The 13,383-nt window shown below is 39.2% G+C and overlaps 2 protein-coding genes across 3 annotated transcripts in view; both read right to left on the bottom strand.

Annotated features, from left to right (window-relative positions):
* Positions 1 to 224: 224 nt before the first annotated feature.
* Positions 225 to 11,206, bottom strand: slc7a10b (solute carrier family 7 member 10b; the record flags this gene model as incomplete). Its single annotated transcript, XM_079450024.1, has 11 exons — positions 225 to 426; positions 1,366 to 1,543; positions 2,409 to 2,558; positions 2,684 to 2,780; positions 2,901 to 3,004; positions 3,089 to 3,212; positions 3,674 to 3,827; positions 4,764 to 4,889; positions 9,649 to 9,800; positions 9,888 to 10,092; positions 11,065 to 11,206. 11 exons carry the CDS (start codon positions 11,204 to 11,206, stop codon positions 302 to 304), a joined length of 1,557 nt encoding a protein of 518 aa, XP_079306150.1. The 3' UTR covers positions 225 to 301.
* Positions 10,694 to 13,383, bottom strand: part of faap24 (FA core complex associated protein 24) — a 5,050-nt gene continuing 2,360 nt past the window's right edge. Inside the window, exons 3-4 of one of the 2 annotated variants that reach the window (XM_079450022.1) lie at positions 13,186 to 13,341; positions 10,694 to 13,029 (exon numbers count right to left, since the gene is read on the bottom strand). In XM_079450022.1, coding sequence (XP_079306148.1) covers positions 12,787 to 13,029; positions 13,186 to 13,341 — 399 coding nt within the window. In that variant the 3' untranslated portion in view covers positions 10,694 to 12,786. The remainder of the gene's footprint in view (positions 13,030 to 13,185; positions 13,342 to 13,383) is intronic. The other variant, XM_079450023.1, reaches the window with a different exon arrangement.

Here is a 13,383-nt window from a genome sequence, read left to right as displayed (position 1 = left end):
GGTATGGTAAGTTCTTGACAAGACCTCATAGGTAAAGTATTATACAAAGGGGATATTGTACAGGTATCAGCATACACATCAAAAATTGCACAGGACCCATGTTCTGGTCCTAAAAGAAACCTATAAAAATGAAGCCATGTAAAGATACAACCCACAATAACGGAAACTGCACTAGGTCTACATAAACCTCCAAAAATTCACACTGAAATCACTGAGTCTGTTTTCATTTGAATTCATTTTTTACTATGCAGCTACAATGCCATATTAAGTGAACATACAGGCAAATTAAAATAACACAATTTCAAAAAGGTCCTGAAGTCTTGCTTGTGACGGAAGCTTTGTCAGTCCATTCTGGTGTGACTTCAATGGGATCGAATTGTGGAAAAACAACAAAAAATACTCTTTGACCCAGGTAAGTAGCCCATTCTGTAACACAAATGACATGTGTGATGATTTAGTTTGATAAACTGAATAAATAAAACTTTATACATTTCAACAATATGTTTATGATATATTAAAAACAATAGTTTCATCTTGCCCTCGTGTGGACATTTACTGTAGTGCTTGCAACTCTCCAATTAAATATATAATGTTCAAAAAATAATGTAGCTTGAGTTGTGCGGTCTATTATTAACATTAAAAGCTTTCTTTAAGATCCAAGTTTGGCACACTTGTGTCCTATGCTGCAATCCGTAACCTTTCCTCTCTGTTGCCATCTCTGTTTGAAACAAAATCGCAGATTACTTTAAAATCTTTAAAATTCCATCCAAATGATATTTGCCTAATGCATGTAAGTATGTATGTAGATTGGTGTAGTTTTCTTGCAATTATGTGCAAACAGTTTTTTCTATACATTTACTATCTATAGCCGCCTTTACATTTTCAAAACAAAGACCAAATTTAAAACTGCACTGTAAACGTGGCTGTAGTTGGCTGTAGTTATGCAGCTGGTTGCCAGTAATTTACTGTAGATTTATATGTATCTAATATATTGGCAGCAGTTTGTTCAAAGATACATGAATATATAACATTAACAAGTCTTTATCTTTACAGAAAAAAACGATAAAATAACAGCCTCATGCAAAGTATTCTGGGAACCAGAAATCCACATAAACCTTTTTCTGATTTTATTCTAATTTTGGTTCCCAGAATGCTTTGCATGAGGCTGTTATTTTATTGTTTCTTTCTGTAAGGATAAAGACTTACATAATAAATTACATAAATGTAAATCTACAGTAAGTGACTTTCAAACTGCTGCAGTAATACTGTCATTTCTACAGAACTTTTTACAGTGTGCCCAAATGCCACTTGCAAGCACTGGCATTTCAATCTAAGTGAATATAATTTTAATGGATAATCACTTACCAATGAAGTCATATATGCATTTTGGTTTGTCTTTCCAGTAAACCCCCAGGAAATAGACAGGGACTCCAGTAAGCATAATGACCAGCCCGACTCCACACACCAGCGGCTCCGAGTGTAGACTAAAGCCCAGCAACAGAGCCCAGAAGAGCAGGTAACACAGTGGAACTATCACACTCACCTGAAACAGCGAAACTTTACTGATCCCATATTAATGCTTTCCATGAAAGAAGGTATTTCATCCTCATACAAAGCTGTTTCTTTTGACAGACATATGAAAAAAAAAAAAAAATAAACCGTACACTAACCCTCTTCTCTCAACAGTTAGTGGTCTAGTAACTAGTAACTTTGTATTAGGACCTATTGTACTATTGCTCTCTGTATGACATATCGCTTATTGCTCCCCAAACTCTTTGTAAGTTGCTTTGGATAAAAGCATTTGCTAAATGACTAAATGTACATGTTTCTCTCAATGACAACAGGACATTTACAATTAGCTACTTACAACAGAGGTCAACAAATGAAGCAATCCATGCAATCAAAAGACAACAATACATAAGTGGGCTAACTAAGACTAGCTTCACAGATTGGTTTCAGTCGTTTATGACAAGGCTTGATCACTTTTCCAGCTTTCCATGTTTTCACTGTTGTACAGTAGGGGATGCTGTCGTATCTTTTAAAGGAGTATTCACAGATTCTATTTGACACCATGCATGGGTCCAAAAAAGCAAACTTCAAATCTGTTTCAATGATCATCATTTTGGATCCTAATTGGACAAAATCCGTTACGAATCTCTGCGTTTTGTTCAGAATGTAAGATTTTTGAAGAAACTTGCCAGAATTTGGAAAGACATAAAACATAACAAATGCAGATAAAATATGTTGGTTTGTTTGATCTCTGTAGTAATTGGTTCCAGTAGCTTAACTGGTAGAGCGTTGCGTTAGCTGTGCCAAGATCACATGTAGGATTCCAGAGAAAGGTATACCTTAAATCTGCCATGGTTAATCGTATTTGAAAGCCATAAGCAAATGGCATCATATAATACCTTGATGGGCCTGTATAGGTTTGGCTTCTTCCATCTGTAGTAGAGCAGGCCAGCAATAGTGACTCCATAAGAGAGGTAGTTGATGAAAGACACATAGTTTATAAGGTTGTGCGTTTCTCCAATGCACAAGATCACGATTGTGGCAGTGCACTGTAAGGTAAAGAGAAAGAGAGAGAGAGAGTACAGAACAATAGAGAGAGATGTGTGTTACTTTAGGAGAAACTCTCTGTTCTTATGATATGATGTGAAACCCTGTGCAAGTACATGTGACATACACAGACTAGAAGAGCAGGGATCGGTGTGCAGTGCTTAAAGTGGATCATAGCCAGAAGACTGGGTAAATGTCCTTCCCTTGCTCCAGAAAAACATAACCTGTACGTAGCCATGAAAAAAAAAACATTTTTAAAATGCATTACATTTCATCACAAGGTGCTGTCTTAGTCTGGTTTATAAAAGTAAATGATCACACACAAAAGCAGGTAATGTGCACACCTGGAGGAGGTGAAGAGGTAACCATTGATGCCCCCAAAAGTTGAGAGTGCCACAGAGATAGGCATGAGAGTTGAAAACACCCCAAGAAGTTTCTCACCGAAGGTCTGTGGCAAGCATCAACAGACTATGACATTACAGTAACATAAAATGACATGGAGACCCGATAAGACAAAGGCCCGTATACTCACAACAGCCACTGCATTGGAGGAGAGGAGCTCATCGGGAGACATAGACGAGAAGTATGCAATATTTGTGAGAGTGTACACAACGGTCACCAGCGGGATGGAGATGTATATGGCTCGTGGCAGATTCCTGATAAAAACATTTTGTGCAATAGCATGAATGGGGGGCTGCTAACAACATTCTTCAAAATATCGTCCTTTGTGTTTTGCAGAAGAAAGAAAGTCATACAGGTTTGAAATGACAAGAGGGCGTGTAAATGATGACAGAACTTTCACTCCGAAGGTGATTTACTCCTTTAATATATTATTTGTTTACATTTTTTAAGGAAAAAGTTATGGACTGCATTTTAAAGGCGGTCTCCACGGAGTGACTGGCCAATTATCGTCTAAAATGGACTTTGTTCTGTTGAACACAAAGAAAGATATTTGGAAAAATGTTAGCAACTTTTTTACCAGCAAAATACCAAAGACATTTATATCTGAAACAACTTGGGGGTACTATGAGCACAAGTGGCGTATCCTGACCGTAACCCAGTAATGTTGTTTCAGCTAAATGAGTTGACTTTTCTTGAATAGTGAAATGAAACTAACCTTCTTGGATCCACCAGTTCTTCTGTAACATAGTTTAGGAAGTTCCAGCCACTGAAGGCAAAAGAGGCGTGTAGAAAAGCCAGAGCGATCTGTCCTATAGACGGAGGTTTATCAAACTTAAAGGCTACCTGTGGAGTCAGGCTCTCATAGTTGCCTAAGCACATAGAAACAGGTTCCTCAATTGGACAGAGTAAAAAGAAAATGATTGTCAATGCAGAGGAGATGCGAAACACTCGACACGCACAATATACACACTAATTAACACACATAGACACACACTAAAAAATGCGCACACAGTGGGAAACAAAGACACACGTGCACACACAGACATGGACGCACACATAGCACACACACACACGCAGGGCAAAACAGGAGGAACCCAAAACTCAGAAGGATATATTAACTCGACTGATGATTTAACCACATTTGGCTGTTTTAAGATGACCAGCATCAGTCAGTGCCTGCTTAGTTAGGCCTAAACCGTACGTCAAAATCAAGATCAATCCACAGCTTTGTCAATTCTAATATAATTATTCTACTGTCCAAAATATTTCTTTAATGTGGTAAATGTAATATTATTTGAATGTTTATTTAGTTTGAGCAATTTTGTGAAGCCTATTTTTAAGGTTTGTTGTAATGCAATTGCAAAACTATTTTTTTCTGTATTGGATAATAACTGTACAAATTGTTGCAAATAAAAAAAGATTAAGGCTTAAGACTAGTCCCAGGCTTAAATGAATGTTTGAGCTGTTTTAACTGAATAATACTTGCCCTGACATTTCTTAAAATATGTCTATGCCATTGTTTTATCTCAAGATGCACACCGGTAATGTTTTTTTCAAAGGTGACTTAAATATCCTAATTGAACTTAGGCTAAGTGAAACTAGTCCAAGGAAATGCATATACATGTAATGCTTAAATATTGACCTATTACCGTGGCCTTGAGATATTGAGAACACCACCTTCCCACCCCAAAAAATAAGTGTTTAAATGTAATATATCTACAGTATATCAGTCCAGTGCAATTAGAAAACTCTAGACCATATTACATTCGTGGAGAATCAATGAATTCGTTTTCTGATGTTCTCACCTCCATAGATCTGCTTCAGACCAACAGTAATGATGAGACCGAGAGCCAGAAGCTTTCCAACAGTAAACACATCCTGTATGCGAGTAGCCAAACGCACGCTGTAGCAGTTCACCCAGGTCAAAAACACTACAAACATACACAGAGAGAAACTATGAAAATTGCTTCAGGTGTTCAGCAGTTTGATTTTATTTTTCAAATGATACTGTACATTTTTCAACTTTTATCATCTATCAGCTGAGCTACAGGAACACTGTCAAAAAACTTTGATTCTCTTACCATTTGAAGTTCAAATAATATTTTTTTAAGAGTGTGGATAATGTACATGGACACACGTAAAAAATAAGACTTGTTGCCATACCAAAAGGATTTACAATACAAAGCACTTGATGGAAATGTGGGAATGTTAATGGAAAAACAGGGTGCTTGTAATTCTTCTGGCTAATCCATCAATGTCACCGGCACTTTCTCTCTTTCTTTACACACTCTTTCATATTCACTTTGCTTCTCTACCAAAGAAAAATGTTGCCGGTGTTTATGCCCAATTGAACAAATAGCTTTCATTGAGACAAAGAGCAAAGGGCAGGTCTGTGAAGAGATGGAGCGCCTTGCGTTTTTCAAGAGCTCATTGTTGTTGGTGTTTTGGTTTGTGTGAATAACTCCTCAGGTTTCACAGGCTTGAATAATGAAAGCTAATGCGGTAATCACATGCTATTGCCTCTGCCGCCTCCATCACTGAGCAGTCAAGTGCTATTGGCACAATCTCAAGTGCGTCTCATTCATTCGGGTAAAATCATATACACTTGTATAGATATTATTATTCATTCATTTATTTGATCACAGAGTCATTAAGATGGTGATTTTGTAAAGTTGACAGTGAAGTGTCTCATTTCTGTGCCATTAGCGAATATTATTGTTCCCTCTCTGTCGGTCTCTCGACGTCCTGTCGAGACTGACAGAATGGGGTTTGACTTGAAAACCTCTCATCTCCGATTATACTTTTAAAAAAGCCAATGAACTTGGCGAATGGGACGGCATGCCCATTCATTCACCTTTTTGTTCTTCGGAACCTGCAAAGCTTATGCTGAGCGATCTTCGATTCTTCCTACTGGGTCTACGACGCAGAGCAGCGGAACACGTCCTGCCGTTTCAGTAGTTGGTCAGAGGTGTCTTCAGAGAGCATATTTCTAAAAGAGCAAATTCTCCTACACATGTCGCCAGGCATGTCTCGGCGCTGTAGTCTTCATCCTCGAGCTAGACAGGCATGATACCTGCATCACATGTCTGGGTCCCCAGCATGCGGAAGTAGCGTTCGTGGATACGACATGCCCACACATGTCGATCACGGTATTGCCGTCACAACATCGTCTGCTTCCTGCTCGACAGCGGAAGATTCATTCTAGGGGAACGGGCACAGCCTGAAATTCCAAGACCAGACCTCTGGAACCTCCACGTCTGGCCCCTGGATGAGGAGATCCTGAGTGACCTGTCTTCCACAGTCGTAAGCACAGTCACTCAGGCAAGAGCTTCCACAAGGCGACCTAAAGCTTGCGGACAACCATCATCGGGGTTAGACTCCAGCCTGGCTATGTGCCCGAAGCCTACTCCCTTCAGGGACCAGGTGGGGAACTTGCAGGTGCTACCCTCTAGGGAGGAAGCGTATCTAACCCTCACATATCCAGCACGCGCCTTGCACCTCTGTGGACCGGACGCTCTGAGTGGCTCTTTGACTGTGTTGAAGGACAGCGGGAAGGCGTTTTCAATACATCATTCTGTCAGTCTCGACACAATGTCGAGAGACAGACAAAAAGGGAACGTCTTGGTAACAGATGTAACCTCGGTTCCCTGATGGAGGGAACAAGACATTGTGTCCCACATGCCACAGGTGCGAACGAGAGTGCCTCCCAGTTTTCTCTGCCTAAACAGGTGAAGGAATGGGCATGAATTGCCGTCCCATTCGCCAAGTTCATTTTCAAAAGTATAATCGGAGATGATAGGTTCTCAAGCCAAACCCCATTCTGTCGGTTCCGACACACCAAAACGTTTCCAAACAATACAATAACTCGGAATCAATGTTGTAACGCTAAAAACAGGTATGTTGCAAGCAATTACCAGCAGGCAAAATTGCTTCGAAATATACAAAGAAAGCAGCTTGACATTTAACTAGATAAAGATTTGTAAACAGATAGAGTTGTCTGATCTGACAGACCACTGCATTCATAGTGTTATTAAGCAAGTGTGAGTCTATAGACCGTTTGAAGCAAACATAAACATTACTGCGCATGCATTCTTTTGTGTCCCGACTTAAAGGCGGGGTATCTGATTTCTCTTAGCAATTGTTGATGTTCAAATCACCAAACACAAACACCCCTGCCCCCATCTTTCACTTTCGTCAGGGTTCGGCTCGACTCATGTCCGTCCTGTTCACTGAGTACCTTACTGCTGATTGGCTACAATTTTATTTTGGTAATCGGCCCGACTTTGTCTAAACAAGTGTAATTCAGAAATCGGACACCTCGCCCTTAACTTCCGTTACACTTCCGCAAAGAATAAAGTAGTCCCTGTAGATTATTTCTGATAACATGCAAAAGAAACTAGTAAATTACATTAGCTAGCAAGTTAAAGTATGTCTAGCCAGGATTATTTTGGGTTACCAGTAGAAGAACTGTTACTTGGATATAAACCTAAATATAATAAAGAGATATAATAAAGCGACACGGAGTAAGCTTTCACTGTTATGCTGATGATACGCAACTTTATATTTCCTCGAAGCCTCATGAAACACAGCAATTCCATCGAATAGTGGAATGCATAGTCGATATAAAAAAGTGGATGAGTAGCAATTTTTTATTACTGAACTCGGACAAAACTGAAGTGTTACTTATCGGACCGAAAACCGCCCAACGTAACAACCAAGAATACTGCTTAACTATTGATGGATCTTCCATAAAACCCTCATCTTCAGCCGAGAATCTTGGCTTTATATTCGATAGTACTCTGTCATTTGAGAACCAGGTCGCCAACACCTGTAAAATTGCGTTTTTCCATCTTAAAAATATATCTAAACTACGTCATATGCTGTCACCATCAGATGCAGAGAAGCTTATACATGCCTTTATGACATCAAGACTAGATTACTGTAATGCGCTATTACAAAAACTCCAACTGGTCCAAAATGCGGCAGCTCGAGTTCTTACGCGTACAAAAAAGTATGAGCATATTAGCCCGGTTCTGTCAACCTTGCACTGGTTACCTGTAAAGCATCGCATTAACTTTAAAATCTTGCTTATTACCTATAAAGCCTTGCATGGTTTAGCTCCTCACTACTTGAGAGAACTTCTAACGTATTATAGTCCATCACGTGCACTACGCTCTCAGGTGTCAGGTCACTTGGTAATACCTAGAATTTCAAAATCAAGTGCAGGCGGCAGATCCTTTTCCTATCTAGTGCCTAAACTTTGGAATAGTCTTCCATGCACTGTCCGGGAGGCAGACACACTCTGTCAGTTTAAATCTAGACTAAAGACGCATCTTTTTACTCTTGCATACACTAGACTATCATAATATATATATTTCAAAGATCTAGGCTGCACTAGTTAGATCAACCGGAACCAGGGACACTTCCAATAACAACTGATGCATTTGTTGCATCAAAGAGTGCAGAACAGTACTCTACTCTCAGCCAGTCTTGTCTCATTGTTCCAAGGTTACCAGAGCGGGCAGGACGCAGTCCAAGGTTACCGGAGCGGGCAGGGCGCAATCCATTCCCAGACCTGACAAATGCTGGACGAAGGACGTGGCGACTCTACAAAACTTCAGTCGCTATTAGATTATTAATGATCATTTTAAATCTAACTTTGTTTTTTATTTTGTCTTGTTGTGCAAGCACTGTCGAGCTTGTGCAGAGGCTGCAGTTTTTGCCAGAGGGGAACTGGAATCCCCTGGTTAGGCCTGGTCTCCCTCTGAGGTTTTTTTTCTCCTCCAATGGAGTTTTGGGTTCCTCGCCACCGTTTGCATACTGTTTTGCACTGTTTGCCTGGCCGGGGGGGCTGCTAGAATTTGATAGTCTTATTTAATTAACACTGCATATAGGAATTTATTGTGTGTCTGATATTTGACCTGTGTTTTGACTTCCATAACCTTTTATGTTTTACTTATAGTCAATGTTTTCTAGTACAGCTGCTTTGTAACAATGAAAATTGTAAAAGGCGCTATATAAATAAAGCTGACTTGACTTGACTTGACTAAATGCGACAAAGTTACACGACCCATTCAACAAATAGTTTAATTAAAAAGATTTACTGTATATAATAAAATCCAACTAATTGTTTATGTAATACAATTATTATACAATAAAATATTAATATCAATTAAATGAAATAAAATAGTTATATTATAAGCAATTAGTCAGACCGATCAACAAACACGGGCCAGAAATTTTTTTCGGGCCAGACACGTGCGTCCGATGAAAGTCTATAAGAATAGTCAGACGGTCATCATATTAAACTAATATTATCAAATGTATTACCTGACCATAAGATATAATGTATTTATTTATGAATGTATTTAACAATAACATAATATTTTATTCTTTTGTTAATCATCCATCACAATATTCTATGGCATGCCTGACAGAAAACCTTCTGACTGACAAAGTGATCATTTCCAGTTAATTTTGTTTGGGGCAGTACTAGAGATTGATTATACCCCAATAATAGCCTTGTGTTATAGAAATAAATTAAGTGTACAACACTGACTAGATCTGCCTGTGTGCATGCTAATGAAACAAAAAATTACGTTTGCACCGAAAGAAAGATAAACGCACATTGAACAAATTGATCCTGAATATTTTTATTACACTAAGAAAAAAAAATGGTTAAGTACTCACATATGCAGATTGCGGAGAGCATGCGTGTAGCCATGTATGGAGGAACACAATGTGGGAAAACCGGCTGCAGCACGTAGTTGGAGAAAGTGAGAGCTATGACTGCCAGCGTGGTGGGATACATGATCAGAACTGCACTCCATAACAGCAAAAACCTTGAGAGCAGTTAGAGAACAAAATATATTCACGTTTTACCAAAAAATGACATTCATGTCTTTCAAAGAAATATGGACGTGTACTACCCCACAAGACCACCAAAAATCTCTGTGACATAGGAATAGTCTCCACCAGATTTAGGGATGGTGACCCCTAGTTCAGCGTAGCAGAGGGAACCCAGAGCCGCTACGCCCCCTCCTAACATCCAAACAACCAATGCCAATCCAACAGAACCCGAATGTTCCAGAACCCCCTTAGGAGAGATGAAGATTCCTGAGCCAATAATGTTGCCTGATGAAAAAAACATATAGGATTAAAATAGGGGTTAAGGATTAAAGGCAAAAAGATTATTTGTAATTAATCATAAATTGCAACCTTTTGGCATGTATATTCTTACAGTCATTTGCTTTAAATGCAGTCAGCACTACAATCTGGTAAATAGCTCCGAAATGAACATTCTAATTCTGTGGAAAAGTTTAATTGACATTAGGCAAACATTTTGAGTGGGTTTTGAAGGTTTTTTAACTACACATTCAGAAATTCACTTAAAAGAAAGAAAACCACCCTAAACACCATTTACTGACGTAGTTCTGACAAGTAGCCCTGATGTATAGGCAACAGCAGTAGAATGAAGCCCCCTCCCTCACTAAAGCCCAGTGTCTGGCAGCTTCTCTCAAGTACCCAAGTGTCTTACAACGACATTACGTAACAGCAGGCATAAATAATTTACTCCTGCCTGTTAAAGTGAAGGAACAATCTTTAGCTTTCATTCAGCCTGTTTCAAGAGGACAGTCTCATCTGAAAGACCCACATACTATTAAATGTTAAAAGAACTGTAGCGAGATTTTTTAATACTTAGTTCCACATAGTTGACACTCAAAAAGCAGATTTTGGGACATTTACGAATGCATTGATTTATTATTGAAAGAAACAAAGCCTTGTGTATATTTTAAAAGATACAGAACCTGTAATAAACATTGATTTTTCGTCACACTTGTTATGGCTAACAATATGAATAAACTATAATAAATTTGCATTAAAACAATGATAATGTTACTACTATATTGTAAACATAAACTCATAAAAAACACCATAATACATCATTATAATACAAAACCCTTTAACTTGTATTGTGCTATTTTGCACGATCCCAAACTTTAAAGAGGAAAATATTCGTCCATTGAAGTTTGGATGTGTTTTATTTCAAAAGAAAAAATACCCAACAGAGAGCAGCAACAGGTCTGAGTCGAAAACTTTTCTCACCGATGATGATTGTGCACGCGCTCAGCAGTCCGATCTCTTTCTTGAGGGTCACGCGCTCAGGGATGCGCACGTCTCCTGTAATGTTGCTATCTTTCATGATGCTCCTCTGAGCATCTGATCTTCTCCTCTCTTCTCCATCCATCTCAGTAACAGCGAACAGAGAGCTGCTCTGTCTCCCTTCAGCTCGCTCACGGGATAGAGACGGAGTGAAAAGAGCGCGCAGGCGCCGCAGCACGGGATAGAATGTTAACTAGCGCGCGGCAGTGTGCTGAACACCGATGTTTCCGCTACATTGAACGACTTTGCAGATCAAACCTACGTGTTTCCTCGAAAAATCCTACAGCGATCTGTGGAAATTGCGGTGACGCTCAAACACTTTTTCCACATTCGTTCCGAAGTCTGACAGACAATGTGTGAATATTGAGCGACTTTTCCTTTAAGACTTTGATTGATCATACTGAGCTACTGAATGGGCAACACTGATAAAACACTGTGTGCTATTAAACATAAGATTGCTTGTACGATTAGCATTTTAATGAAATACATTGTATTCATGTGTTTGGAAGGTTTGACAGAAATGGATATGACACACACCACATCACTATAGCCATGAGTTTCATTTGAAATAGTTTTAAGGGCAGCACATGTTTTTGCACAATACCAATTTGATACATTCGTTTGGTTCATATACCTGCAACCACCAGCATTCAAATACCAAGTAGTCCAATTACAAACTAAAACATAAACTTGCTTCAAATCACGAAATGTAGTTTAGGCTATGTTTACTAATGACATTCTAGCCGTAGGGAATCTATATGGCAACCCATAGAAATACAGTACAGGGTAAACCCCAAACCCACAGAGACGTGTTTTTACAATGAAGAGGTTTCCTCATGCTTCCATTCAGTGTGGAATTTAGGAAGTCAAGTTGTGAATTTGTGACTGCTGCTTTTATCTGACTAACAACAGTGCATGTGGAATAAAGGAGGCCAGGATTCAGCTGATCCCCCTTTAGGAAACCCTATGAGAGTTAGCTGCTTTGTAGTCTGGCAAGAAGTCTGAAACTCAGCCAGTAGTGTGTGACACTTTAAAGAGGAAGTCGAGCAGAAAACCAATAGATCACCGGAGCCACTAGGAGGAGAGGCAAAACTGTGGGACCCTTAGAGAAGCTGACAAAACTAAATACAGCAATATTGAAAGTGGCACAGTGCACATTTCCTTTTATGCAAAATGTGATTTTTTTGCTTTAATTTAAACTCAACTAAATTAAATAAAGCTTTATTCAATTCAAGCTGAACAAATCAAAAGCTAAAACTCGTATCGTATTATAAATCTGCACCTTCATTATAATCCCAGACACAAGTAGGGCATCTATCACAAAAGGTTTAATGAGACAATTATCCTTGTGGACCCAAAAACACTTATGAGTTTAACAACCAAAGTCAATTTCGGTGCAACTGGATCCATAGCGCCATTTTCTGTTCCTCTCTACAGTATTTAACATCAGCGAACATTACATGACAACTTGGCACTCAAATAATTAAAACAAACAAAAAACAATGTATTCATTTTATAGTAACAATATACGATTTAAAAAACTATGTGGCAAAAAATCCTTCAAAGTTAAAACTTTGATTCTACAATATGGTTGTGCTTTATAAATGTGATCGCGCTCTGAATGAATTCTTTGGGACTATCAGTCTGGGGTGACAGCCTGGTTTTCTATGTGAACTGGTTATGGAAGAATGCTGTGATTTGTTGGGCTGTACTCTGCCCCACTATAAGCTCTAGCTCATCGACTGAAGCGCCACTGAGCTGATGGATACTGGGAAATTTCTGAAGCAGTAACACAGCCTTCACCTTCCCGACCCCGGGAATCTGTTGAACTAGATTCAACACCACCGGCTCCAGCAATCTCGACAGACTTTTTCTGCAGAATGGGTTCTCTTTGTTCGCTCCAAGAACCTATGGAAGACAAAAGTGTTGGGATCTCCGAAAAGCATGAGCTACGAAAGCCTGTATTGGATGGATCAACACTCCTTTTACGACCTTGTGTACTAGATTCCTTGACTATATTTGAGGATGAGTATATGCAATGATGATAAGAGTTTATCCACTCACCAGTTGTCCAATGAGTTGAGCAGCTTCAGCAGGACTGGACACGGGCAGTAGAGTCAAACCCAACTCCAACACCACAAACTTCTGCAGGCCACTGAAATACTGCTCACTCAAATGGGTCTTCTCCACGATCACAATACCCTGCAGACCGCTGTTAGCCTTAAACAACATAAAACATGATATTAAAAACTACTGTGAGTT

The sequence above is a fragment of the Barbatula barbatula genome (assembly GCF_947034865.1).
Source record: "Barbatula barbatula genome assembly, chromosome: 25".
Taxonomy (NCBI): Eukaryota; Metazoa; Chordata; class Actinopteri; order Cypriniformes; family Nemacheilidae; genus Barbatula; species Barbatula barbatula.
The sequence above is the reverse complement of the archived record's forward strand: the minus strand, read 5'-3'. Positions and strand labels throughout refer to the sequence as shown.